Source organism: Thermobia domestica, chromosome 6 (genome assembly GCF_964235325.1).
Source record: "Thermobia domestica chromosome 6, izTheDome1.hap1.1, whole genome shotgun sequence".
NCBI classification, from domain to species: domain Eukaryota; kingdom Metazoa; phylum Arthropoda; class Insecta; order Zygentoma; family Lepismatidae; genus Thermobia; species Thermobia domestica.
This window is the reverse complement of record NC_137459.1, coordinates 34,680,873-34,704,906: the sequence shown is the minus strand read 5'-3', so window position 1 is coordinate 34,704,906 and position 24,034 is coordinate 34,680,873. Positions and strand designations below refer to the sequence as shown.

Genomic DNA, 24,034 nt, shown 5'->3' with positions numbered 1-24,034 from the left:
ACTGAGCTTTATACAATGGCTAAGGATATTCTGCATAGCTATATCATTACATTGCTTGTAATTTCCTCTACACATTTACATGCACATGATATATTGTGCTCTAACATCTATGCTACAAATACCTGGTGAATAAGCAGCTGTACTTCATGTCCCAACTAGCACGAAAAAAATCATTGCTTTTTCTATTTCATCTAGTTTTTGAGGTACCCTGCAGGTGGAAGAGCAGGACATTTCTTCTCATAAAGGAGTATCTGCCGTATATTACTCATGCGGAGAACTACTTTCATAACATTTCCCAAGTATGTAATTGTAAACGAACGTTATGTGGTACTGCGAAATTAGGCATACTTACCCTAAATAATTGCACAGAGCAGCTCTTTGCACCCGATTGAAACCTATTACCATGTAGTTTGTCGATTTAACACCAACTAGGGCTGGGATCATAGTGGCTCAATGGTAAAGGGCTTACCTCTGGTGTGTGGGGTTTTTGATTCGATCCCCGGGTAAGGAAGTTTGTGGTGAACAATATTTTGTCCATGGGTTTTCTCCAGAGGTGGACTGGGAGTACAAGGACCCACCCGGAGAATGATGCTTAAGGACCTTGATGAATACCGTGTTGGTTTGGGGTCTGGACTGCCCTTTCAGGAATAAACCCTTAGCTCTAGACTTGGTTGGCTATACCCCCGCCCCCAAGAAATGTAAAGTTGTGTATGCGCACCCGGAAATTTCCCGGTATCCGGGCGACCCAGTCTGCCTCTGTTTTTTTGTGATCCTCCCTTTTCCCCTCGTATTCTCATTTCACCAACTCTTTTATCATCATTCATTTGCCTTAAGGCTCATTCACACAGGGTGCCGTGCCCACATGCCGTTCCCCTGCCATGCTTCGTCCGTGCCACGGCCGTGCTCATACATACGTACCATGCTATGCCGTATCTCAAAGTGGACTACAAAGAAGAAAACTTCGTGTCGCTTCGTGTTCCGAAGAAAGCCGAAGGATCACGGATGACCAGCCACGACCGGGTTTGGTTTCTCTTCATGGTGATCTGTCGGGGCATGGCATGGGAACAGCAGACTATATTTGGATTAAACTTTAATCATCCGTCTGCCTTCGAAGGACGTTAAATGAATTTTATTTAATTTTCACCAGGTAGGGTTGTGTTAGTGTAGTAACAAATATCATGCCAGGTGTCATTCTTCAGACTTATGGCAGACAGAGAGTTAAGCCTTACTTTTTTTTTTGCCGCGGATTATTAAATTGTACTCTTGTTAGGTTTCTGTTTAATAACATATATCTAAAGAGTTGTATCAAAGGTAGCATACCTTTTTCAGCGCATATTTTATTCTAGTCGTGCAGTTATTGTATTTTATCGTGCCCGAAATAACTCGGGATAATACAGAAGTTTTCCTTTTTCAAGGACACAATCGTACGTGTATATACAAAGTAATGCGAACTGTCATGTTTAAAAGTAAATATATCGACATGAATTGAGGGTGAAAACAAAATTTTAAAAAAATGATTTTTAATATATTGTAAGGTACTGAGAAAACCTGCCACCTAACAGTATCACAATTGTCAAAATTGAGAGCAGCTTATCTAAGGAACTTATGGATTAGTACCACTGTACATTCAAAAGAGCTGTGTGCATATCTCATTCCTGCAAATTATTGTTCCTACTTGGGATTTTTGAAAGACAAGTAATCTATGGTCTATGGTGATATGTTGCCTCTTCTAAAGCTTCTCAAAAAATGTCAGTTTTCATGATGTCTCCCTGAGATCGGAGGTATCAGGACATTTGCGGTACAATGAGAAAACCATTTTTTTTTTCCTGGGACATTTGTAGTACTGTTCAAAACTTTCCCTCAGACACCGGGACATTTACGGTACACACCGTGGAGTGTATGTACATTCTGACGATAGATGATGAGACAAACTTCCTACTTTCAGATGACACCATAGAGGAAGGAAGAATGCTAATAATTTGCACTGCGAAGGAAAGACAGTGTACAACTAAGCACGCTATGTTTTTTTTGGACGGAACATTCAAGTATTGTAGTCAGCAGTTTGCCCAATTATAGACAACACATGCAGACATCGGAAGCAACTAGCAGAAAGCAACCATTGTCACTTTGATCTTCAGCCTTTTACCAGCAAAAGATAGTAAGACGCATCAGAGATTTTTCAGTTTGGTGAAAGCTAATATTGATAATTGGAATCCGAAATTAATCAAATTGGATTTTGATCAAGCTGCGATAACATCTCTAAGATCACTGTTCCCGGAAACGCACATTAGTGGGTGTAATTCCATTTTAATCAATGCTGGTGGAGTAAGGGTTAGGAATTAGGACTCACAAATGACTTTAAAACAGTTCCAGAGGTAAGGCTCTTCTCAGAATGTGTTCTGCTCTAGTATTTCTCCTTGTAGACGATGTCGATGATTGGGGCTTTCTGTATGGAAGTTGCGCCACATCACGAAGGACTTGAGTTGTTTTTAGATTATTTTGTAGAACTGTAGTTAAACACTCTCAGTATTGACATCCCCATGTGCAACTACTCGAATCAATAGACCAAGAACGATTGATGTTAAGCGGTGAAACCACAGGCTCAAATCATTAAGTAAGTCGACTCCTAATGTGTACTGTTTGGTGAAGTATCTTCAATGTGAGGCTGCGTACAGCGATTACCTAAACAAAACAACTTTAAGCATTGAAGGCAAACGTAGACGATGTCAGTACATAAGATGGACAGAAGAATACAAAGCGTATTAACTGAATATGTAACCTTGAAAGATGTCAAGAAATTTTTGAGGAAAATGGCACACATTCAAAAGTTGGAGTAAATTTTGTTTGTAACAGGAGAGAAACTATGTACTAATGTACTAACAGAACTCTATTATAAATCAGAAAAATAAATTACTAATTCAATGAAAACGAGCTAGATCTGGCAAAAAAGTCCCAAAATATGCTCATAACTAACTAACTAACTCTATGGCCTATGGAACCCGGAGGTTCAACGCCGCGTTCACAAAAGCTCTCCACTGACTTCTATCCTTAGCTAACTGCATCCAGTTTCTACTTTGTATTCCTATCTATGCGAGATCCATCTTAATATTGTCCTCCCATCTGCGCCTAGGTCTCCCTAATGGTCGTTTACCGATTGGTCTTCCGGTCAAGACCTTGAAAGCGTTTCTACTTTCTTCCATTCTAGCTACATGACCCGCCCATCATGACTCCTAGACTTGACGACCCTAACAATGATCGGTAAACCGTATAAATTATGTAGTTCCTCGTTATGAAGTTTCCGCCATTCTCCATTCCCGTTCCTCTTGGGTCCGAATATTCGTCTCAGGATCTTGTTCTCAAATACTTTCAGTCTATGTTCTTTCCCCATGTTTCGCATCCATATATAACAACAGCCACGATTATCGATTTATATACTTTTAGCTTCAAATTCCTCGACAGAATTCGCGACGACAAGAGATTTTGAACCGAATAGTAACACGAATTCCTTGCTTCTAGTCGACATTTAATTTCTTCGTGGATATGATTTTAGTCTGTTAATATTGATCCTAGATATTTGAAACTATCCGCTTTATCAAAAGTATTATTTAATATTTTAACGCATCTATAATTTGCTGTATTACGGTCCCTACGCACTTCCATGTATTTAGTTTTATCTGCATTTACTTCTAAACCCATGTCCCTGCAAGCGTTTAATAAGATCTCTGCATTTCTTTCTATTGTTCTCCTATCATCAGCTATTAAATTTGGATCATCAGCATATGCCATAACCTGGTGAATACCTTTCAACTCTAGGCCCTGGTTGCTATCTTTGATTTTCCTTATAGCGTATTCCAGAACTAAGTTAAATAATAATGGCGACAACGCATCTCCTTGTTTCAGGCCATTTTCGACGTGAAAGCTCGTGGACAAAAAGTTTCCTACACAGACTTTACTTTGGGATTCATTTAAACATATCTTAATTAATCTAATTAGCTTTCTCGGTATTCCAAGTTCTGTAAGAATGTTGTATAATGTTTCTCTCCTAACCGAGTCGTACGCCTTTCTAAAATCAATAAATAGTTGATGTACCGGACTACTGTATTCTCACTTTTTTCGAGTATTTGGCGAATGGTAAATATTTGGTCGATAGTTGATCGATTTCGTCTAACTCCGCACTGATAATCTCCAATAATTTCATCTGCGTATGGGGTCAATCTTGCTAATAGAATATTTGAAAGCATTCTATAGGATGTTGAAAAAGAGAAATGCCTCGATAATTATTACAGTGAGTTTTGTCGCCTTTCTTGTGAATTAGAACAATGATTTATTCTTTCCACTCTTGAGGCAATTCTTCCTTGTTCCAGATAAGAGGATGAGTTTGTGTATCTTGTTCCACAATTTTTCGCCTCCAGCTAAAATTAACTCAGCCGGAATTTCATCTACACCCGGAGATTTGTGTTTCTTTAATTTCTTTATAGCGGTTTCTACTTCTATTCGGTTGGTTTCTGGAATATACGGTTCTGCGGTGTGTATATTCTTTTCTCCACGCACACTAGTTTTTGGTTGCTTGTTAAGCAAATCGTCAAAGAAATCTTTCCATCTATTTAACATGCTATCAGTATCAGTGAGAACTGTACCGTCAGATTTCTTTAATATATAAGCACGAGGTTGATAGCCTTTCTTAAATTCGTTGATCCTCTTATACATGTCCCGGTTGTTTTTATTTTTACTATTCTATTCAAGTTCCTTAATTTTAGCTTTCAAAAGATCCCGTTTCTTTGTTCTGAAAGTTTTGGAAGTTTTCCGCCTGCTATCTGCGAAATTTTGTGTAGTTATTTCATTCGGATTTTGTAGCCAGCGTAATTTTGCCTGTTTTCTCTTCTTTGCTATTTTAATGCATTCCTGGTCGAACCAGGGTTTGTTCCTACGTATTTCCGCGTGTCCCAATTTTTCTTTTGCTGAAATTTTAATGCTATCTCTAATTTCAATCCAGGTATCCTCAATACTAGTGCACTTCGAATCTTCTAAAACCGAGAATCTATTCGAAACTTCAATCTGGTATTCCTCTCTTACCTGGTTCCCTTCTAATTTCTTTAAATTGAATCTCTCCGTTTTCGGACAATGAATATTACCTTTATTCAACGATAATCTCTCTCGTATTATTGCTGCTACCAGGTAGTGATCAGTGTCACAATCAGCCCTTTTAAATGACCGGACATCAATTATGCCAGATTGCCTTCTTGTATCTACTAAAACGTGATCAATTTGATTATGTGTTTTTCCGTCTGGTGATGTCCAAGTGTATTTATGAACGTCGCGATGTGGGAATTTTGTTGTCTTCACGATTAGGTTTTTGGATTGCAAAATTCACGAGTCTAACACCGTTGTCATTATTTTCCTTATGCAGACTTTCGTTCCCTATGATCGGTTTGAAAATATCCTCTTGTCCTATCTTCGCATTGAAATCCCTGATAGAATTTTCATATGGTATCGCGGGAATTGGTCAAATATACGTTCCACTTCTTCGTAAAAACTGTCTTTTATATCGCCATCCTTATCTTCAGTTGGGGCATGTACATTTAAAACAATAATATCACCCCACCGTCCCTTAAGAGTAATAAAAGAAAGTCTGTCAGTAACAAATTCAACCCGTTTAATTGCTGGTAATATTCGTTTGTGGACGAAAAACCCTGTTCCTAACTGGTGATTTTTATTTCCTTCCCCGTAAAATAACGTAAAATTTCCTAAATTCATAGATCCATTTCCTTCTCCCCTAACTTCCGGAACTCCCACTAGGTCCATCCTGTATTTCTGTAACTCTCTCGTTACGGATTTTAACGCGCCTGCCCTGTAAAGACTTGTAATATTCCAAGTTCCAAATCTCATGTCCATTTTCTTTTGCTGAGGCCGTGTCAAGTTTTCAGTCCCTGTCTGAGGCTTTTGTGAATATTTCTGAACAAGTGCTTTTTTTTTTACAGGGTGAGGTTGTTAGCCTTACCCAAACCCCCAAGCTGGAGGACCACTCCTACTCGGCTGTCCGCGACTGCTTATTCAGTATATTCGCAGCTAACCTCTATATCTAGATGCCTTCTCCTCGATCCACAACCTGAGGACGCGCCATGCCGTGGTGACAGGAACCCACAATGGACAACTGTTGTGACAAATCACTCCGCTAGCAAGTCGTTCTTTGGATAATTCCGTAGTACTTACACGTAATTACAAATATGTTAATGTTAAAAATGAAGAAAGAAGATTGTTATATTTAAACTCTCAGTGACCATTGGGTGAGGCAAATAGTTATTGGAAAACTGTTAATGAAACCATAAAATTGAACAAAATATATTGAATATTTGTGGAAGTTCCCTTTTTAATATCAAAGTCAGGCGTTCGACGAATCAGAAATAAAAAAAATATTTACGTTTTCCAGTATTAACCAATCATAAACAAGCATTTGTTTATATCTTTCATATATGTTTACCATGTATCCTAGTAATTGTTCTTTCCGTTTTCTGTATAATTGATCCTTATATTTGCATTTACATGTTCTTAGGTGCTGTGAGAAAGGTTTGTATGTATGTATGTATGGTGAGTTTATATTCTGAAAGAAGATTTTTAATCTGCTTTAATATGTGAAAAGCCCTGGTTCCTTGAAAGTAATCTTATTCCCCCCTAGAACAACTTGCTGGCTACACCAATGGGATAAAACTTGGTCGTTTCTTACCAGTTGATACTGTGTGCCTGTCCTCCAACTGAACACAAGAAAATATCCTCTCTCAGCTTGGAGAATAAGTTATTTTGAATAGTACCGCAAATATCCCAGTACCACAAATGTCGATACTTTAAGTACCGCAAATGTTGCAGTACCACAAATGTCGATACCTCAAGCGTTGCGCTTTCGAGATCGGAACGTGTAGTCTTACCGCCTGGAGCAAGATCAGATAACATCAGAGATACTGCTCGGGAAAGGGGGCGGAGCTGACAGGAGCTTGAAATGAAATGAAATGAAATCTTTGAGTTTTACGTCCCACGGTTATGCCAGTTAGGCTAAAGGAGACGATGATGATGAGAGATGAATGAAATGGTGGAATGAAGAAAGTAGGAGGAAATGGGAGAACCCCAAGAAAACCCACGAACACGGTGTTTTTCCACCTCAAAGTCCACACGGTCCGAGCTGGGATTGAACCCCATGACTCGAGCTTGAAGAAACACTTGCTTGACAGGTATGAAGAAAAGGAACAATGTGCCTCTGAGATCAGATTCAACCTTTTTTTTTCAACATTTGGCAAATGCCAACTATAATGTTCTTAGGTTCGTGAACCTCGATATTAATAATACTTATTTAACATCTTTTAACCAGTTCTTTTTTCACTTTTGAAACAGTTGAAATATTTTTATTCTTATCTAGGACATCGAAAAAGAAGGGAATGTCACACACTGTAATCGAACTACAAGCATCAAACACGAAACACGAAGAGCGGTTTTCCGAATCAACTGAAGGTTGTCAGATGTTAACTGCAAAGAATAAGCAGATACAAAGTGAAAAGCGAGACGTAAAGTTTAGTCCAGCTCTGAAAATTGCAGGAGCTAAACGATCTACAAAAGAGGTTGGAAAATCTAAAAACAAAGATTTATCTTTTGCCAATTTGCCAGAGATTCCGCTTATCAGGATCTTTGAGTATTTGGATCTTGACTCGAGATACAAGTGTTCGCAAGTCTGCAGAAACTGGAGGAATACATTCTACGTTGGAAAGTTGTGGAGAAACTTCTATCCTACACAATGGGCTATGGGTAAGTATCTATTTTCCGTTTATTTTTCTACTTTCTAGTTTTGAAACAAAATCTGTTACATGCGTTCATTCTTATTATTCATACAGTTTTTATTACTCCTACAGTGTCATTTTCATATTTTCAATTCTGGGATATGTCTATTTTATATATGCGTAATCTCTTCGAAAAGCACCAATTGGCTACACTGGCGATGGGAAGGTAACACGTATTCGTTTGTCTCCGAAGTTTTTATGTCTCCGTCGATCTCAAATGAAGTGAACTAGCATAAACAGTAAGTAATGTAGATTTGTTTGAATTAACTAACACGTCATTTGTCTATTTTATCTACATTTAAACATTGAAAACCATGCTGCTGGTTAGCTGCGAAGTGAAAATGTAAACGAACAATTGATAGTTACAATCATAGTTGCCAGCACCGAGTTAATATATTCGGAGTGCGTCCTAATATCACTAGGTTGTCGGTTGTAGAAGAAACAAAAACACGATAATAAAATAAGTGCGTGTATTGAATGTGAAAAATCTATACCAAGACAAGAATCATCAAAAGTTCATTGCACAGACTGTTATAATCTATGCCATTTGAAATGTGCAAAATTAACCAATACTGATATTGAATGCATGAAATCTATGGATCAAGCAGGAGGTGTAAAAATTTCTCAAAAAACAGACGCACTAGTATGCACGCGGAAGTTGCTCAAGATCCCGATATTCCATCTTTGAAAGATATCTACAAATTGCTTAAGGATCTCAAAGACGAAATGACGAAATTAAAAAGCTCTAATAAAGAACTTGAACGTGAACTGGGAAAATCATTAGAATTTGCTCACCAGAAACTAGATGAAAGTACAGCCCTAATAAAATCTCAAACTGAGACGATAAATGAGTGTGTTGTTAAAATTGATCAACTAAAGGAAGAAAATTCACTTTTAAAGAAAGAATTAGATGAAACGCGCTTACTGCTTGATGATGTAGATCAATATAACAGGAGAAATACTATTGAAATATATGGAATTCCACAGTTACCGAATGAAAATACTTATGAAATTGTAAAAAGTGTCGGTCACGCTTTGGACTTAGATGTTAAAAGGGAAGCAATTGATGTATGCCATAGGTTGAAACAGACTCCAAATCAGCCTGAAAGTGGTATTATTGTTAAGTTTGTTAGAAGAGTTGATAAAGAGGAATTCTTGCGAAAAAGGAAGGTTAAAAGAAATTTGAACGCAATTTAAGTTGGCTTCAGTAAAGACCAACCCGTGTATATCAATCAAAGTCTAACACGACATAGAAAGGATATTATGAGACAGGCTGGGAAAGTTAAACGGGAAACGGGTTATGCTTATTTGTGGGTGGATGATGCAGGTACGATAAAACTGAGAAAAAGGGTGGATGATAGGAATGTATTTGTATTAAAAACACTTGAAGATGTTTTAAATATATAATGGATGGATTGTCATAATGGCGTGACTGTTTATTATCAAAATGTAAATGGTTTGAATACTAAAATTAATGAGTTTTATCTGAATAGGTTGTCTTGTGAATATGACATTATTGTATTAACAGAAACATGGTTGCATTATGGAATTACAAATAATGAATTATTTACTGATTCTTACAAAGTTTATCGTACTGATAGATTAAATAAAAGAGGTGGTGGAGTGCTGATTGCAGTAAACGAGGATATCAGCTCTTATAGAATTGATCTGGGTAATGCAAATGAAGTTATCTGTGTTAGAATAATTTTAAACCACCAAGTATATTACATTTTTGGAATTTATTTTTGCCCTGCATCTAAAATTGAAAGTTACATATTTTTTATATTTATTTGAAACAAATTACGAGTGGTTTAATGAAAATGTAATTGTAATAGGAGACTTTAATCTTCCTTTAATCACTGATTCTAAGTGTGATCTTACAACAAGAGGGACTTGTTATAAAACACTATCAGACTTTTTGAATATTTCTGGTTTGTGCTCACTGAATAATATTAGGAATTGTAATTATAGAACTCTTGACCTAGTTTTATCGAACTTTGAAGAAAGAATCGAAATCTTCAAAGAAAATGACCCAATGGTTAAACCGGATAAGCACCATACTCCATTAATTATTATGATTAAACAAGAAAGAGTAATTAACTATATAAAAAGAATATACGATTGAACGAAATTTTAAAAGAGCGGATTTTATGCAATTATATAAACTCTTAAGTGAAGCCAACTTTAACGTTGTAAGTACCTCCTGTAATGTAGAGGACGCAGTTTATAACTTTTACCAGATTTTGAACTCAATATTTGATGTAACTGTTCCCAGGAAAAGGATATTTACTCAAAAGAAATATCCATATTGGTTCACAAAGAATATTATAGATAAATTAAAATTAAAAGAATATTATAGAAAAAAGTCAAAATTTTCTCAATATTACAAATTTATGTTCGTACAGATCAGGAGAGAATTAAAGAAAATGATCAATATTGCATACTCTGATTTTGTAAAGCAAGTTGAAAAAGACATTAGATGTGATATTCGTTCTTTTTGGAATTTAGTTCAAAATAAAAAGGGAAAAATGAGAAATAATAATATACTAAAATATCAAAATAATGTATTGGAAACTGGCAAAAGTATAGCTGACGGGTATGCCCAATTCTTTCAATCTGTATATGAAACCTTCCCCAATACCATGGACTGCCCACTAGTGATAATATGTTTGTTTCTCATAGTTTAACTTTAAATAGTGTATACATCAATGAATATAGAATTGCTATAAAGAAACTTAAACCAAAAAAGGCTGGTAGACCTGATGGATTACCTCCTTATATACTTACTCTGAACTACTTATGTATCCATTTTGCTCCATCTTTAATATGATTATAAAAACTAGTTGTTTCCCTACATTATGGAAAACAACTCGAGTATGTCCTATTTTGAAATCAGGAGATAGCAAAGTAATTGAAAATTATCGACCCATAGCAATATTATGTGCACCAGCAAAAATATATGAACAAATTTTGTTTGATCGAATTCTAAAGCATGTCAAACCATACATTTCGGAATTTCAACATGGGTTTTACCCTGGCAGATCTACAATGACAAATTTAATTAATTACGTTCAATACATATGTACTATTTTCCATAGGCGTCCATCTGTCCACTCAGTCTATTTTGACTTTTCCAAAGCATTTGACAATATTGATCATACAATACAAATGAATAAACTGGATAAATTTGGATTATGTTCACAATGTATAAAACTCTTTCGATCATACCTTACGGATCGAGTGCAATATGTGATGTACAAACAATTTAAGTCCATAGAATATAGATGTAATACTGGAGTACCTCAAGGATCCAATCTTGGACCTCTTCTTTTTATATTGTATATTAATGATATATTTAATACTGTAAAATATGCCAACTACCTAATGTACGCAGATGACATTAAATTATTTATCGAAGTAAATTACCAAAGAGATAGCCTATATCTACAACAAGACATTGATGAATTGTATAACTGGTCAGTAAGAAATAGACTTCAATTTAATGTTAAGAAATATAATTATATTGTGTTTAGTAATATTAAGCACAGCCCGGAAGTTCAATATACAATTAACAAAAAGTTAATTCAGAGGGTAAATTATATTAAGGACTTGGCTGTAATATTTGATTCAAAACTTACGTTTAACAATCACCTGGATTATATACTCAAATGTGCATACAAACAATTAGGTTTTATTATCAGAAACGCTGCAAACTTTAGAACTATTGATTCTAGTAAAGTTTTATTTAATAGTCTAGTAAGAAGTAAGTTGGAATACGGATCCTTAATATGGAAAACTTCTACATTCTCCCATTCCAATAAAATAGAAGCAGTTCAGAAACGTTTTCTACGTTATTTGTATTTCCAAAAATACCACAACTCAGCTACAAGATATAGAATATCATACCAGCATTTGCTAAATGAATTTGAATATACTAAATTATCTAATAGACAAAAACTAAATGAACAAATATTTTTATACAAACTGGTTAAAGGTATATACGATAACAGTTCGTTTCTGGGACTATTAAAATTTAACACAAAAATGGCTAATACTCGACAGAGGTGCTTATTATTATATGATACACCTAAAACGGAGCATTACGGCAGTTCACCATTGATCCGAATATGCAAAACATATAATGTTATATCACAGAAATTGCCGTATTTAGATTTCAATATGTCATTTCGAACCTATTGTGAATTGTTGCGACAAAATGTTTTATGAATTCCTAAAGGATATTTACATGTTTATGTATAAGCGTATTAATTTCATGTATTTTTGCTACTGTAGCTATTTCATTTTTAAATAGTTTGTTAGATATTAATTCTATATATTTATCTATATTCTTATTACTTTTTTATTCTTTTTCTTTTAAATCTATTACAATAGTAAATTTGTAAAAAATATTGTACAGGTTTTCTGTAATTAGAGAATATATTCTCTGTTGAAGACAATAAATAAATAAATAAATAAATTAAGTCCCGCTGAAGCTAACGAAGCATGATGGTGTCCTATGATGGGAGGATTTGCGTTAGCTTTGTGGACATACGTGAACTTTTTCTTGCATGAGAGAGCTTCAGTATATAAGAGGCTGCCTTTGAGCAAGTGTTATGAATACCTGCCTAATTTTTCTCCTCTATATGGCGGAATGATTTAGTCATTGGTGTGGATCATAACGTATTTTCGACATCATTTATTTCCGGTGAGTTCCAAAGAAATGTGCTCCATATAGAACTTAAATGCATGAGTCAAGTATGATGTATTTCCCCAGTATTTCTGGAGTCATTTCACTCCGGTGGAATCTAAAGAAATGTGCTACATATAGAACTTACAATGGATTGGTCAAGCATGACGTACTATCCCCAGTACTTCCGGCATCATTTATTTTCAATGAGTTCCAAAGAAATGTGTTACATATGTAATTTATGAATGCTATCTTCTACATTAACCTATAAATTCTATAGTAAGAATGAAAACTGAGATTTTTTTTCGTAACTCCTGAAAGGAGATACTTCAAATAATAAACAGGCCAAAGAATGAGAAGGCAATAAAACGTATCTACATGAAAAATAAATGTAAAACATACAGTTTCTTTATCTAGCAAGCGTATTGTTTAAACTCGGAAGTGTAACTTTTGAAAACTTCCAGTTTTGTTGACACCGGAAGTAATGATGTTACTTGACTCATACATTACACCAAACTTTACCTCAAATCTTGATGTTATCTAAATGCAAACCACAAGAATGATTTAGCAGTAGCCACAGTGGAAATGCTCATCATCAGTGAGGCCAGGAGAGTATAATTATCTTGTACCAGATTCGCGCTCACCGTTTGCTTTATCGTGAGTGCTTAGAATAATATAAGGAAACACTTCACCACCTGAAGGTTCTCTGTCTTTTACGCAATGGTTTGCGGAGCACACCACTCGGATTGTTGTCAGTGAAAATTGGCAGTTATTATTATTATTATTATTATTATTATTATTATTATTATTATTATTATTATTATTAATGATAATAATAATAAGTATACATAAATATGGGAATGAAATATTCTTGACCAAGCATACAAGAAATTATATCTTGCATTCACTATCATTTAACACTATGATTATTTCGTCGTTCATAATTATTCATAACCATCGTGTGAATGTCTTATAGATCTTACAATTAAAATCAATTTGCAGAGCTCTGATTGCTTTCTTAAGAAAGAAATCGTTGCTTCAGCCATCCCTACGCAACGCAGTGTTGGTGATCGTGCACCTTTTCGATCTATGGCGTTTAGGTCCCATGCCGTTTCGATCATACGTAGTCTAATGCATATAACCCGCACCAGCGTAGGATCGACAAGAGTTCATAATTTATAGCAGCACAGATTAAACATATAATAAAAATATTGGACCGTATGCAGATTCGTTCTGGTGCGTGATTAGTGCCATACTAAAGAGTTTGACTAACATGTGTTTCCTGCAGTAGTCAGGTCTTTAGTGTGACGCTAATCATGTCAAAACTACTCCGTATAATGCAAATAGTTTTTTAGGCGTATGATTAAAAGTTAAATTATTTCAAAGTAGCGGCGTAGGAACGAAACGGCATAAGACCTAAACGGCCTATGTCCGAAACGTCGTAGCGCCGAAACAGGCTTCTGTGTGTAAGTTTAAGCCGTATGTCGTTTCAGTGTTACGACGTTTCGGTCGTACGCCGCATTCCCAAGCTATAGGCCTACATCCTATTGCCCCGGTGCTGCAAGGACGTTTAACTAGAAACCAATCAAACAATCACACTGATTAAAATTGAGCTGTCTCTAGCTGGATGATGTTGTTTTATTCTTTTTTTTTCAATTTTGAAATTGATGTTATATTCTAACCGTTATTTCAGGATACATTACGAACGAATGGATACCTTACAACCGGATGGTTGTGGATGGTTGCTTCGAATTTTTGGACAAATCTGGAGATCCCAGAGATGAAGGTTTTGTTGCTGAAATCGATCGAGGGATTTCGTACCGAACAACTCAATATGAATCGTAAGTTGTCTTGTATCTTTTCCGCTGTTATATACATATCTTAAATTGACATAAAATAATAAATAAAATTTTTGTGAGTTACGTGCTTATTAATAGTGGGTACCAAACAGGCTTTTAAAAACTAAAAAGAAAAAGTTTTTTTTCTTTTTTGAAATCAGTTTGGTTTTCTGTTAAACTGGTTTCGATTTTTTAAACCCAGCTCAGCTTTCTATCAAAAGCTTCATTAACGCTGATCTCGCTTCTTCATTAACTTGTTAGTAAATGGGTTCTACAACGTTGCGTGTTACTTGCCACGGTGTTACTTGCCACTATTGGAATTTCGTGTTACTTGCCACGGTTACCTTATCGCATATTCATCTATCTATGACATCGTGTCCGTTGCCACGCACCTGCATCTAGATTTCACCTTGAGGGGGTGGAAGTAATTTACATGTGTTGTTTTTCCTTGGCTGGAAAACTCATTCTAGTTTCTTATAACAGCGAAACACACTTCCTTCCACAAATTCTTCTTTATATATATATTTCTTATTTAATGCTGGGCGTTTCTCTATTTCCTCAATTAATTTTTCATAGTTTTTATCACTAATTAAAGACATGCTGGTCACTAATCAAAGAATGTATTAGTTTCCATTGCGAACACTTCTTTTCACGCGCTACACACGGAACGAACTTTTACGTGAAAAAACTTGTAGAAAACATTAATTTTTTACCTTTCTACTTGGAGATATCTCGGCAACTTTTCTGTTGTTGTCGCCTCAGTGAGCGGACTCCCATAAGATCCAATGCATTTTTAGATGTTTTGCAACTGTTCCGTCGGCAAACTTGCCCTGCTTTCGCCCTGCTTAGCGACACCTCAGCAACTATCCTGTCGCCGTCGCCTCAGTGAGCGAACTCCCATAAGACTCAATGCATTTTAGCCAGAGCAACAAGTAGCCAGAGCCGACAAAATGTTGCCAATGAGCGGTAGACCTAAGGCAACAGCTTGGCGACGGAACAGTTGGGCAACATCTAAAAATGCATTGAGTCTTATGGGAGTCCACTCACTGCCGCGACGGCGACAGAAAAGTTGCCGAGGTACGTCCAAGCAGAGAGAGAGAGAAAAAATAGATGTTTTCTACAAGTTTTTTTTACATAACAGTTCGCTTTGTGTGTAAAATATGAAAAAAGTGTTCGCAATGGAAGCTAATGCATATATGTCTTTAATTAGTGATAAAGACAATGGAAAATTGATGAAATAGAGAAACACCCAGCGTTATATATATATAGATAAGAAAAAAAGTTCGCAAGAATATTCAGGTATAAATTGAAAGAAGAAATTGCAGGAGGAAGTGTGTTTCGTTATTGTAAGAAACTGGAATGAACTTCCCAGAAGAAAAAAAAAGTATTTACACAGGAGTCGATTACATTTTGAAATGAAAATGAAATGAAGCCTTGGAGTTTTGTTCCACGGTTATGCCGGGTAGGCTAAAGGAGACGGCGATGATAAGAATGAATGAAATGGCAAGATGAAGAAAATGGGAGGAAATGGGAAAACACATCCACACGGTTTTTGTCCACTACAAACCCCACTTAGCACGAGCTGTGATCGAACCAGGGATCCTATGCACCAGAAGTGAACGCTTTACCACCGAAACTTATTAGATTTTGAATCTGATATCACAGTACAACTAAATGGACCAATGTCATTAGGCGTCTAATTATTATTAACGCTTATATTACAGGTAAATCATTCTAATACACACATAGTACATGCTTACCTTAATGCCACTATTAGCTTTCTTCAGGTGGTACAGCTAGTCTGAAGTTTGTGTTTATCTTTGTTAAAAGTGCTGAAGGGAGACACTAAATTTAGTTTCCATGCCTTTATGAGACAGCAAGTGCAAGGTATACCGCAAAAGAGAAGGAAAGTATTTTCTATAAACCTTGACGAGAGAATACAACGAATTCTCGAGAATCTGAGAAGAGGCTGTGATTTTAAAGAAAATGTATCAGAAGTTCGAGTTACGTACAAAAGTTGGAATAGTTGATTAAGAAGAAAAGGAACATGCTGTTGGATTTTGTAAATAATTAATGTTTATAATGATAATCATTATGACGTGCGACGCGCAAGTGACAAGGTTCCTATTGGAACCACCTAGAAGTATAGATCGAATGTGATGTAAAGATAAATCATTGCGTTTCTTCCATGCTTTCAGATGGGAAAATGAGCGCTCGAATTACTGAAGAATTTCAATTGTTTGTGTAGATTTGCAAGAATACTCCTTTCATCAGAATCTTGTTTTGTTTCTTGTATTTCGTGCGAGTTTTGTGAGTTTTGTGACACTCATAAATGTAACAAGGTTCATATTTCTTAAATCAGAAATTTGCTTTGTTTCTTGTGTTTCAGGTGATTGCCTTGCTTTGAAAATTGCTTGGGAAATTACTCCCACCCCCTCAAGGTCAAATCTAGATGCAGGTGCGTGGCAACGGACACGCTGTCATAGACAGATAAATATGCGATAATGTAACCGTGGCAAGTAACACGAAATTCCAATAGTGGCAAGTAACACGCAAACTTCTACAAGAACAGGTATAAATTTTGGCGTTCATTATATTGGTTTTAGTATAAAATCAAAACTCTTTTCACAAAATGGAAACCGGTTTCGATGCATACCAAACCGGTTTTGGAGAAAAGCGAAATATCGGTTTTCAGTTTTTCCAGAAACTGGTTTCTGGATATTATATGAACCGGTTTCACACATTCCTGGTACTTATATCGTCCTTAGATGCATCTAACCTCTAACCCATTTTTTTACAATACATGATCTCAGATTATGTTATTTAATAAGAAAATAACACCTTCCTTCGTTTACAACGTTCGCAAATAAATTTTCCTTCGTATTATCCAGGGTTGCGTAATTGCACGTATGAAAGCGGTTTTCTACGTGACGCGCAAAATATGTAAAGTACGTAAGGTACGTAAAAAACTAGAAACAAGTCTACAAATTAAAATAAATCGTTTTTTCCTGTGCTTGTTTCTGTTTGGTTTGGAATGAAGAGAAAGGCTTACAAAAGTTCCTTCCAAATGTGTACGGTCTTTCTCTGGATTTTACTGGATCTTTTAGCTTAACCTTCCACAAATTTGCTCTAAGGCTAAAGAAAACGGTGATGATGATAATCAACGAAATAGTGGATTGTAGAAAGTAGGAGGAAACGGAAAAAACTGGAGAAAACTTGCGCACATGGTGTTTGTGCACTACAATCCTACATGACGAGTTTGAAATAGTACCAGGGACCTGATGCATGAGAAGTAAGCCTTCTATACCACTGATAGACTGCAGCCACATGCTCGGTATTGTTGTGGAAAGAGTTACAAACGGTTATAATTAACACAAAACCACTGCACAACACCACACACTGATAACTTCAGCGCTCTTCACGTGCTAAGATACTACATATGCAAATGTTCTAGCAGATTGGAATGTCCTAATTTGATTAACTGAGTGTCAACCGGCATGACACCAGTAGTTAGAAATCTATTGGACTAGCATGTTCACACGTGTTGTACCAATAATCACGTAGTTGAAGAAACAAGTGCTTTGGTGCACATATGTTCAAGTTAAATCTTGCGAACTATACTGTGTTAAAAGAATATTAGTTTTAAGTTCAAATTGTAATTATTTTATGTAACTTTCAGGATGATCGAGAACATTCTTCGGAGAGCAGGAATGTCTGTGATAAGGTTGGTGATTTATGGTGATCCAGCTCTCCGAGATGAACATATATGGGAGATGCTTCGGCTCTGCAGGAATCTTCAAACGCTGGTTATTATTCATGCAAATATCACTGCAAAAGCATTTGAAGGGTAAGAAGTCATATTTTTATAAGTTAGCAAATTGTATACTATATACACAGGACCCTTTGAAACATTGAAACTAACAGATAACAAACGGCAAGTCTTCGTACAACGAAAATATTGAAAAAGGGACATTGTTTGACATACTTTGCAATATCACAACATTACCAGTTTTGCCAATCCAATAAAAATGTTCATTTTTCAGATGTAACTATTTCAAATGATTTCATATTGGAGATCTACATATTAAACGTAAGATTACAATATTATTATTCAGTGTTACGAACTAAGGATGCTGGGGGTTCGTCTTAATAGTTGCTAAGTAGATGAGGGACGTTATATGACCTGATCGCGTGCTATGATGTCATAGGGGTCAAAGACGTCTTGATTCTGGCAGAGCACCTTGTCTAGCCCTCTAAATTCATGATAGAGTACTTAGGACCACATATTTAAATTTTATGAATTGCCAAATTTAAAAATTAGGTATCATAATATACAACATGGGTAAATTATCTCAGTAAGTTTAGTTGGCTCATTTCGTTCCCTTTCATTATCAAAGCGCACATTTAGAGACTTCTTACCAAGTTTATTTTCTTTTATGAGCCTTTATTACCTTACATTACTATATGATTGAGTACAAGGGTCTATTCTTTTTCATAAAACATGGGTACATTTATGTTTCCTTCTCAAAATTTGGGAGGCGTGTGTTAGTTCACCCATTAAGTATGGGAATTGTCAAAAGAAAAAGTTTCATTAATGTTCTCTAGGATATGAATATATATAATTATGTAAATTTCAGTGGTTCTGCTTATTCCCTTCTATTTATAAAAAGAATGCCAAAAAACTCTAATCTCGCACCTTTGCGACGTAATTTATTCTATGAGATGTGGTTTTATTGTAACACTTGATTATGTTGATCATTACAGTGTTTTATTTTGATACACTGGACATTACTACCTCGATATATTCTTCCTAAATTTTGGGAGAAATATATTGGCCCAACTCTTAAATTTGAGAATTGTCAAAGAAAGAAAGTTTGGAATTGTTTTGTAGAACTTGGGTGTATACATTTGTAAATTTGGATGGTTCACGTTGTTCTCTTCCATGGGGGAACATTGCCAAGATTTAAATTTTGGAGATTTTAACCACATCTAAGAAAAGAGACTATACTGATCTACTCATCATCATATGGATAAGTACAGAACATGATCAAAAGTCATTGATGAAAAGTAATCGTTGGTGAAATTTGATAGATTCAATCCTAACTCCGATTCCAAATTTTGGGCTTGAAATCTGATAGCGAATTATTGTAACTTATTGAGTTGAGTTGATTTTAGTTTAGCGCCCCTTTCAGCAGCGAGGCTATATGAGACGTGGACCTACTGATTAACGTGGAATCCGAACCACATGAGCTCCCGCCGGGAATTGTAACTTATTGATATAGATAAAAATATCATACTTTGAACATGAGGTACATATTGGTATGAAGGACCATAGTCAAAGTTCATTAGTTCATTAGGTCATTAGCTCAGTAGTAAAACTTAAGGACTTGAAACCTGATGTAAAATTGTTAAAACCGATTGATATGTAACAAAAAGAATTTCACTTTTAATTCTAGTTGCAACTTATAGTCTAAAGTATTTTTTTGGAAAGTTAATCTTGATGAAATCTGATTGTGTGATCTGAGACACTAGATAGTGTCTCATGAAGCCAAAGTGAATAGTTGGCGAAACTGTTACACATTAATTTACAATAAACGTATTGTCTTGTTCAGCGAGTAGTTTAAATTAAATTTGCGTATGCCTGTGTAAAGACTGATGTGTAAAGATGTGTAAAGACTGAAAAGAGGAGTCAGTCTAATATAAAAAAATGTTGAAATTCCTACATACTCTGCTCGTGATTGTAAAGGAAGTATATTTCCAGGGAAACAATCAAAATGAATATGGAATTTACTGCAGAACACCTGAATTGTTATTTTAAAGGGTTACTAGTTACTAGGAATATCTACCGGGCAGTTTGTACACTTTTACAAAACCTATTCTTTTATTTCTATTGAAGGAAGGTAAACTCAATGGGAGGAAAAATATTTTTAGTCATAAACTAGTTTGTTTTTATTTTCAAATCAGTGGAATGTAAAAGAACTCTGAATAAAGAGTTACTGATTTGTAAATGTGGAGAAACTGTCAGCAAACATTTTGAGTTACAATATTACGTGTTGCGCAAAAAAATTCATTTTGCTCACAACTGGTAGTTATAAGAAAGCAACAAATTCAAAATACAGAGAGATTCAGTGTTAACCAAAGATTTCACAGCTTGTGACGCACTATAAACATCTTCCAACCAAGAGTAATCTGATAATATTGTTTTATTGAAATGAGTGTTTTTCTTTTTCGAGGTAGCAATTTTATTTTATGATTTTCGTGCTTTATTTCTTCATTATTCCCAAGTATGTCGCAGAGCCTCTGATCACCTTTTAGAGAGCTCCGGAGCTTTACGGAGCACACTTTGAGAAACTGCTCTAGGATGTACTTTCCCTCCACAAAACGTAACACAATTTCAAATATACTTACTTAATTTGGAGGTATAATTCTGTTTTAACACATGATGAAAATTGTATAGTTTAGCCAAGGCTTTAGACATTGTTGTAAGTTACAAGGACCATATTGTCAATAATTTATCAACAGCCAGTCGCGGCTACATAAAACCACTTTCCTCGATACGCGTTTATACGACAGGATCACTTGGAAGTGAAATAGCATATTATGATCTATAATACAGAAACGGCCACATGGGAAATATATACAACATATTAGTTTATTTTATAATGTTTGAAAAGGAAATCGGAACCAAATATGCCACCCTAAGCTTCGGCCTATTCAGCCTAGGAGTTAATCCGAGCCTATTTAAGCTGCCAGTGCACAAAAATGCCGTATGTTTATAAGGATAGTAGTATCACTTAAGAAGGTAATGCTGTAGTTATATATAATAATACATACACATTGAATATAATTATACATATATATTTTCTGATCTGTGAAAGAATTGTTTCAAAATCAGAAGGAATCACAAGTATTATGGTACTAGTACAGTATAACTCCAAATATCTGAACTTCAGTCATTCGGATCATCTAATATCCAGATTGATATAATGAATTTAAAAAAACAACAGAGAATAAGTTACAGAAATCCAAACTATGTACTCGTTCGTAAAAAATATATAGTTTCCTTTAATTCCTATTTAAACCAACGTTAATTTATGTTTAATTGTATTTTTCGAGTTCTATATTTGGATAATAAGATCTTTGCATTTCTTTCTATTGTTCTCCTATCATCCCCTATTAAATTTACATCATCAGCATATGCCATAACCTGGTGAATACCGTTCAACGCTAGGCCCTGGTTGCTATCTTTGATTTTCCTTATAGCGTATTCCAGAACGAAGTTAAATAATATTATCTTATTAAACGCTTGCAGGGACATGAGTTTAGAAGTAAATGCAGAGAAAACTAAATACATGGAAGTGCGTCGGGACCGGAATACAGCGAATTATGGATGCGTTAAAATATTAAATAATAGTTTTGATAAAGTGGATAGTTTCAAATATCTAGGATCAATATTAACAGAGGAAAATCATATTCACGAAGAAAATAAATGTCGACTAAAAGCAGGGAATTCGTGTTACTATTCGGTTGAAAATCTCTTGTCGTCGCGAATTCTGTCGAGGAATTTGAAGCTTAAAATATACAAAACGATAATTATGCCTGTTGTTCTGTATGGCTGCGAAACATGGTCACTTACTCTGAGGGAAGAACATAGACTGAAAGTATTTGAGAACAAGATCCTGAGACAAATATTCGGACCCAAGAGGAACGGGAATGGAGAATGGCGGAAACTTCATAACGAGGAACTACATAATTTATATGGTCTACCCAACATTTTTAGGGTCATCAAGTCTAGGAGGCTTAGGTGGGCGGGTCATGTAGCTAGAATGGAAGAAAGTAGAAACGCTTTCAAAGTCTTGACTGGAAGACCAATCGGAAAACGACCATTAGGAAGACCGAGGCGCAGATGGGAGGACAATATTAAAATGGATCTCGCAGAGATAGGAATACCAAATAGAAACTGGATGCAGTTAGCTAAGGATAGAAGTCAGTGAAGAGCTTTTGTGAACGCGGCTTGAACCTCCGGGTTCCATAGGCCACAGAGTTAGTTAATTAGTTGTATTTGGATAATTCTAAGTCAGTATTTCAACAATTTTAGGAATTAAATCTTTCAGTTTAACGTACAACAATTATGTCTTTAGACTAAAGGAGATGGATGGTTAAGGCAAGTGAATGATAATTAAAGAATTGGTGGAATAAAAATATGGGAGTACCCCGAGAAAACCACGGACACGATGTTGTCTTCCACAAGCTACTTGCCCTGGGATGGAACCACGGACCGCACGCCCCAGAGGCACGCATTATACCACTGAGCCATCGTGCCCCCTCAAGAATTTAACATATGCATACTGTATTTCTCTGTTCTGTATTTTAAGAAAATCGGAAGAATCACTTGTACTTTAAAAGTTAATTTAGAGAAATTTTTATTTCACAAACATAACGTTTTTTTTTATGATTGTCCCAATTATCCACATATTCAGATGCGCTCAGAACTAATTATTATGGATAATTGGAGTTTTACTGTCATTATACGCAATAATATCGCCTCTTATGTTTTCTTTGTCATCGATTCTCTTCAACTGTTGAAGGTGTTCCAAATCAAACTAATTATGAACTTCATATTGCATTCCAGATTGGACCAGCATGGTACTTTGAAATGCCTGCGTCACATTGACTTGCACGATTGTCCTATCCTTGAAGACGCAGGCCTGCGAGAGTTGACCAAATGTTGGCAGGATATGAGTAATACCATTCGACAAACTTCCAAGCCACAAGCAACCAACGTCAAGAAATATATAGTTCCATTCGCCGAGATCTTTGATGTTCAGCCAATATTTTGTCACCTTTTGCCATACAATTTCTGCCTGAAATGCCGAGAAATTAATTACAACAGAGATGACACCTTCTTTTACATTAAAAACCGTAGCGGCTCTACTAATCATCTTCATACTTTGGATGTATCCAATTGTCAGTCTTTGACTGCTGATTCTGTCCGCATACTGATGAATTCTGCATATGTGATCATGAATCTTAAAAATATTCTCATGTTTGGATGCCCTTCCATTCCCATGGGAATAATGGCCGATTTAGCAGGAATATCAGACTTGTTCAAGTATACCTGTGGAACACGACACAGTCAGTTCCACTTCTTTATCTACAAACGAAAGTTGCAGGGCAATAAGGAGAAATGGGTCTAAATGTTTAATGAACAACTAAATAGCTTTAAAGGAACTGGAAGCTTACAGCCCTACTTTCTTCAGAAAGTTTTTTTTTTCAAATATATTAATTATACTGATACTAAAATGTAGTGTGAGGCACTAGCTCCTTGTGTCGAAAACTAGGTTTTGTTTCTTTTAACCGAGCATTATCTTCTTTTACACAGTTTGTTCAAATTACGACATTATGACTTTATACTTTTCTACTAACATAATTAGAGTGACAACTCATTTAATATCTTAAGTAAGTCTTCGCCTTGTTTAGCTTCTACCATTAAACCATCGTTACATTTCTTATCCCAAAATCTTTGGGCTGGATTAATCCTTCTTGCTTTTGACCAGCAGCCAGAGAAAGATCATAAAAGGAAAAAAATAGCAATATGTGTTTTTGATTTAAAAGAATGAATGAATAAATAAATAAATACTACATATTTTTCAACTTAGCTTAGAACTCTAAGAAATTATACAATAATG

General features: G+C 35.6%; 2 protein-coding genes across 2 annotated transcripts in view; both read left to right on the top strand.

Moving 5' to 3' along the window:
- LOC145687156 (uncharacterized) overlaps positions 1-7,990 on the top strand; it is a 101,624-nt gene extending 93,634 nt beyond the window's left edge. The window contains exons 2-3 of the mRNA XM_081760615.1: positions 7,406-7,788; positions 7,893-7,990. Of these exons, the coding sequence (XP_081616741.1) occupies positions 7,406-7,788; positions 7,893-7,990 (481 nt within the window). The remainder of the gene's footprint in view (positions 1-7,405; positions 7,789-7,892) is intronic.
- A 1,093-nt stretch (positions 7,991-9,083) lies between these two features.
- Positions 9,084-23,653, top strand: LOC145687154 (uncharacterized). Its single transcript, XM_081760614.1, has 4 exons — positions 9,084-9,147; positions 14,201-14,348; positions 18,025-18,192; positions 22,978-23,653. The coding sequence occupies exons 1-4, from the start codon at positions 9,084-9,086 to the stop codon at positions 23,540-23,542; spliced, it is 945 nt and encodes a 314-aa protein (XP_081616740.1). The 3' UTR covers positions 23,543-23,653.
- The last annotated feature ends 381 nt before the right edge of the window (positions 23,654-24,034 follow it).

What these genes read in the sequence shown, in the direction of transcription:
- LOC145687154 (XM_081760614.1), top strand. Translation starts at nt 9,084, where the DNA reads ATGAGACAGGCTGGGAAAGTTAAACGGGAAACGGGTTATGCTTATTTG. An exon ending in TTTGTGGGTGGATGATGCAG is followed by an intron (nt 9,148 to 14,200) that starts GTACGATAAAAC and finishes CCGTTATTTCAG; the next exon opens with GATACATTACGAACGAATGG. An exon ending in CGAACAACTCAATATGAATC is followed by an intron (nt 14,349 to 18,024) that starts GTAAGTTGTCTT and finishes TGTAACTTTCAG; the next exon opens with GATGATCGAGAACATTCTTC.